Source organism: Artemia franciscana, chromosome 1, assembly GCF_032884065.1.
Source record: "Artemia franciscana chromosome 1, ASM3288406v1, whole genome shotgun sequence".
NCBI classification, from domain to species: Eukaryota; Metazoa; Arthropoda; class Branchiopoda; order Anostraca; family Artemiidae; genus Artemia; species Artemia franciscana.
The window spans coordinates 1,918,758-1,924,757 of record NC_088863.1 but is presented as its reverse complement, the minus strand read 5'-3'; the positions used below and the strand labels follow the sequence as shown (position 1 = coordinate 1,924,757).

Here is a 6,000-nt window from a genome sequence, read left to right as displayed (position 1 = left end):
AAATTTTTCCAAGAGATTCTTTCAAACTTCATCAGAACTTAAATCTCAGTCTCCATCCCACATTTTAAATTTTGAATAGTTTGCCTGTTGTGATTGCGGTGATGTTGACGATAATCATCGTGGTTTTATTAACTTTAATATTAGCTTAGTGTGAAAAGACTTTGTTAAGCGTGGAAGGTTACATATACAAGACCAATGCTTAACCACTTGAAATAGAAGATTAACTACACAGTGTGGATGCCGCTTACGTTTTCAATTTTGGTACCCATTTATCAAATTACCAGTTCTTGAAGTTTTAAAAGCAGAAAGAAGCACTGAAGGTAGAAACGTGGAGCGTTTCACAGTGGGAAAGAAGATGATAGGGGTCAAGAAACAGATCAAAATATTTTTCCCCAGATTAGTTTGAAAATTACAGTCGTAAGACCTTAGGATAAGGCAAAATATAATGTAAACAAAAATCCAGGGCATAACTCTCTTCTCAGAAAAAATGGGGCTGAAAAAGGGCTAAAACATTTTACTGATCACCATGAGCCTTGTTTCCTGATATAATTGGGTTAAGGAAATCCCAGAGCAAAAGAAAATAGAAAAAGACAGAATTGGCTTTCCCCAAAAACGGGAACGAATAAATCTTAATTAAGGGTAAAAATAAATTTCTAGCTAAATCCTCATAGAAGAATGGTTTTATAAGCTTTAAAACTCCTCATTTGGTTAGAAATTCAAGCTTCAAATGCTTTGATAATTTGAGGGCAACCAGTCTTCCTACCATACCTATTTATCTGCTACTCAGCCCCCTTGGAAGTCTCCTGATATTGGATAAAAATGCCTTAGGGGTTTATATAACCATGAGACCCAAGGGGAATGACTCTCAAATTACATAAGTTTTTGATTGCTCTTTGATAGGTTTTATAGAACAGCTCTTGAAATCATTCCTTAGGCCAAGATTACCAGAGTTTCACAATGGTATAATGTGGCATCGACTTGGGTACTTGAATAAGTGAAACATGTTATATGCGGTACAGGTTTAAGGGATCTAGCTTAAATTGTTAAAAAGTTGTTTTTTATTTCGGGGGAGGGGGGAGGGTCAAGTGGATTTTAATTTTACCTTGAGAGGGAGTGACGTAGATTAAAAGATAATGTGTTTATCTAGATAATACAAATAACGTGTCTGCAATATTTTGAAAACGGCATGAATCAAGCTGAAACTTTCATGCGCTGTTTGGGAAAGGGGAAAGAAGAGGATGAAGTGAGCGAATAGGGCAAGGGGACTTAGATCTGGTGTTAAGTTGAAGAGGGAAAGGGATAAACAACTTTTACCGATCCCCCTTCGATACTTTTTTGAATTTTAAACTCCCATGGGACATATAAGTTATGTAGACTTAATTTGCAAGGTAAAATAAAACACACAAGTCTTAACAGGTTATCAAAATATAAGATAAACTAACGTGAGAGAAGAATAAATAATTTTCTTAGTGTTGTGAAGAGCATTGGAGACTGAATTTGATCTCATTATATTTCTTTTATTTTTTATTTATGGATTATTATATTAATTCATTTATTCTTAATTTTTGTTTAATATTTAGGTTATAAGTTGTTTATCTTTGGTTTATTTATAATAGAATCATTGATATATAATATTATTATTTTTTTTTTTTTTTTTTTTAGGTAAGTGGACTTTCGCGCGACCTCAAAACCTCATAGGTTGTTTGCATCGCGAAAGTGTTTTTAAGTTTATTTATATATTTCTGAATGTGAAAATAAAAATCTTAAACCGTTAACTAACGAATCCACTAAAAATCAATCACAGAAGAACTCATACCAAATCCTGCATGAATTCTAATTAGTATTAACCAAAAATTTGTTGTCAACAACCAAAAATTATATTAAATATCATGTTTGGGGGGAAATTAAAGACCTTTGCAAAATATGTGATCATTTCATTTTTTCTTTTTACGTTGAGCCTTCCACGTAACAATATCTGATAAATTTCAATCAAAAATGGTATACTTTTTATTTAAAATGTAATGCAGCAATATTCAATAAGCCTTTAACATTTGGCGTCAGATATTTAGTAAATCAGGAAAAGTATAATCTGATCTAGATTTATCAATTTGCGGAATAACCAGTAATAATTCTAGTACCACCAATCTGTAAAAATAACTTTCTAAATGCAACGCTGAAATAATTTTTGTTTGTTTTCAAAGTAAATGCAAAGATACATTACCGCTACCATCATTAATGTTTCCATTACCGTTTCACTAAGGATCAATGCACCGAAATGTAGGACGAAGGTGGCTGAGAAGGAACTTTCCTCGACTTTTGAAATTAAATTGCAGAAACTATATTTTCAAAATAAAAGGTTTAAAATTTTCTCCTCCTGCCCCATCTCTTCTCAATCGGTACCCCTGAGATAATATCTTTAGAAAAAACAGATGCCTAAAAAAGTAAACGAAAGAATGTTACTGTGCTATTAAAATACATTATATTCTTGGATTATTAGATCATTTAACGGCACAAAATAATGTATAGTTTTAAATGTTAAGTACAAAACAAATGCTCGGAAATAGCATAGCTAGAAATATATTTCATTTACCGACCAATATTAAATGGCTTTACCACAGAAAACAGAACAAATGTTAGAACCTCCTTATTATGAAACTGTAAAGAGTCCTGCCCTAAGGTTTATCAAAACAACTTCAATTAACTGAGAACATTTTGAACCAAACCTAAGCGAAGTCCGAATTTTCCATCTTTATGATACAGACTTAATTTGCTGTCGCATTGAGATATCCACGGGAGGAAAATGGAGGTTGTGTGTTACATAAAAAAGATTGAAATTAATTTTTTTCCTTTTTGAGATAAAAATCATCCCGGAAATCACAAGAAGTGTCCGTTTTTTTTTATTCTTCTAAAGGGGGAAGGGTTAAAAGCTCAGCCTTTTCAGCCTTTTCCACCCACATAGTTTCATTGCTATAATTAATGCGATAATTAATAACCAAACCAATATAATATGGAATCATTTGAAAAGGCTTAGCCTGTTGAAATCTAGATCTTAAGAGCAGAAAAAATGCCCAAAACTAAGAACAAAAGTACACTGGAAAAGGGATTTTTAATTTTTGAATAAAGATGCAGAAAAAGTCTTTCATCAGAATCAAGGGGAAGCTCAGTTTTTGTTCATTTTCTTATTTTCATAAGAATACGAAACCAAGATTTATTTTGAAACCTACGGGGCAGCTGCTTCTTCAAATCGAAGCCTAAATAAATTTCAACAAATGTGTTAATTAACAATTAAATAAATTAAACAAATCTGTTAAGGAAATTTCAGTATTGTCACACACAAACTTCAGCATTTGGTTATGAAAAACTTTTGCGGAAAAATCCAGGCCTATACTCCAGGAGAATAGAGCAAATCCTCCTTTTCGAATGGGTTTATAATGCCTCCTTTGGGTACTTTTTTCTTCTATTCTAAAGTATGGAAAAATCTGTCAAAATTTTGGTATATAGGGTTAATCAAATCTATTGTTTCTCGCTTTCCCAATTTCGGTTCTGCGTCGACGACTTTAACAGAGAATCCTGTTTAAATAATGGATAAAATTCATTACAGTTTATAGAAACCCTTCATATGATACCTAAGCTGACTCTAAAAAAAATAAAAGCATTTGCTTTAAAAAGTAGCATAAACAAAGAAAAATTTTAGCTTTAAGTTTTTTCATTTAAATGCTTTGTTATATTGTTAGCTATTTAGAATCTTGAGAGTTTGAACATTTTTACATAGTCTCAAATAGATTCTAATTCACTTCTACTTTAAAAACAATACAAAATAAAGTATAAAAACAGTCCCCTGAAGTGTCAGACAATTTCACTTAAAATCCTTAGAAATTATTCAACTAACAAACAACTTTGATCATTCAAAATTTGAGCTAGATTCCCGTTGGTTTTTGAACCTAGTCAAAATATAAACTGTTTGTATCGTAAGTTGTCATGCTTCGCGGCAATGTTATCTGGTCTCTTATTTTAGCTGCATCAAAGGATTTGCTAAAGCTTGAATATCCATATCCTTGAATAGAACTATCTCTTCTCGTGTCCCGTTTAATTGTCCCAACTAGGTCACTTTCACAGGTGTAAAACTCTTGAGGGGGAACTAAAGTAAGGTCAATTTCAGCATCGACGTCCTCAACATCGACATTAAAACCAGGTAAGGACATGTTTGTTGAAATAGTATCTTGTTTTGAGTCAACTGATGATTTTTTCTTTTCTTTTTGACGCTGGTACCAGAGCCGAGCAACAAGAACTCCAAGAATAGCTACGATGGATGCTGCAATGCCAAGAGTTAAGTATATGACCAGCTTTTCATTGTTTTCTAAAATAAGAAAAAAATGTTGGTAATTGTATGAGAAAGAAATGGTAAATACTATAGAAAGGAGAAAAAAGAAGAAGAAATGGAGGGAGAGAAGGGAAGAGGGAGAAAGAAATAGATAAAGAGGAGGAAAAGAGATAAAGAGGAAAAGAGAGAAAGGTACAGAGAGAGGAACACAGAGAAGCACACAAAGAAAGACTTGCAGAGTGAGAGGCATGAAAAATAGGAATAAGAGATCAATTAGTGAAAAAATTTATCAAAATATACCGAATTCACGGTTTTTTTTACATTTTTTAATTGGAATACAAAAAAAAAAATTTTTCAAAATTTACGGGGTGTTTATTCTATTATTTTTCATTTATTCCACTTAAATTATAAAAAAAATTCCTCTTAGAACCCAGAAAGAACAACTTCTCCCCTCCCTCCAGCTCTATCCTCAATGGTCATATTTATTAAGCGATGGATAGATAGTGAATACATCCAAAAATATATTTTAAGTTTTCACTAATTGTTTGGTTTTCTGCGTAATTACGAGATTTTCAATCTTTAAGACCGAAATTGATGCTTTTCCCATAAACAATCTACCTACCAGGGAATAAACTCAAAATAAAAAATAAGTTAAAATTTACTTATAAATTAGATTTTTGGACATAATGAACCTAAGACTTCAATAAAAATCGTAAAAAAAAATCCATCTATACTACTTGCTAAGCAGCTCTAGTCAACAGGAGGATAACAGATTAGAAATGGAGATTTACATCGCTTGTTTTATCTGAATATTCCTGTTTTGACGCTTGATTAAATCTTGGATTTGAACCCTAGTCAAGAGATTCACATAAAGCAAAGATTATTTCCAAACACTAACGTGAGAGTTGTCAGTGAAACAAAATCTGATAATTTCTTAGAAAGTAAAACATATCATTTTGAACCTGTCTATATGCGTAATATGTCCCTCGAAACTGTTACGAAGAACAATTTTCATACCCGATTACGTAAATCATAATCCAAAAATTTCTTCATATTTTTCTCCCTGAGTTCTTGATGCAATGAAACTAAGTCAACTGTGGATCTCTTAATTTACATTTTCCACTGTTTATTTCGTGGTCAATTAGTTTTAAGTAAATGTTATTCAAATTACAATGAATACAGTCTGCCTCCTGAGAATTTCAATTGTTTAATGACTCCTGCTCCTTTCCTCTTGAGTCGGTAAGTCTCTCATTGACCACTATTTCATGCCTTTGACCCTGTCTCCAATTTATTTTTAATCCAAGACAGCATAGTTAAAGACCGTCATATCGCTAGGAATAAGATAAACTTCTTTCACTTCATTTCAGAAATACATCAAAATTAAAATTAAATATTTTATTTGAAATGCTGGGATATATCATCTCATTTGGTGGAAACAGATTCCACCAGAGAAAAAGACAAGAAATAGGAAAATCACGTATAATTCAAACTTAATCGAGTTTGACTTGAATCTTGGATTCCCTTTCAAGTTCAAAAATTTTGTTGCGAAATTATTTCTTCAGATGACTGCTCCGATTCATTTTATGAATTTCTTGTCAGGGTAGATCCTTGCTGAAATGTCAAATGGAATTCGGCCTTTTACAACTCCTGGTAAAGTTATATAAATCTTGTGTGGAGAT

At 32.1% G+C, this 6,000-nt stretch overlaps 1 protein-coding gene across 2 annotated transcripts in view; it reads right to left on the bottom strand.

Annotated features, from left to right (window-relative positions):
* Window positions 1-1,989: 1,989 nt before the first annotated feature.
* Window positions 1,990-6,000, bottom strand: part of LOC136043877 (protein eva-1 homolog C-like) — a 268,061-nt gene continuing 264,050 nt past the window's right edge. The window contains exon 8 of one of the 2 annotated variants that reach the window (XM_065728853.1): window positions 1,990-4,357. In XM_065728853.1, coding sequence (XP_065584925.1) covers window positions 3,942-4,357 — 416 coding nt within the window. In that variant the 3' untranslated portion in view covers window positions 1,990-3,941. The remainder of the gene's footprint in view (window positions 4,358-6,000) is intronic. The other variant, XM_065728863.1, reaches the window with a different exon arrangement.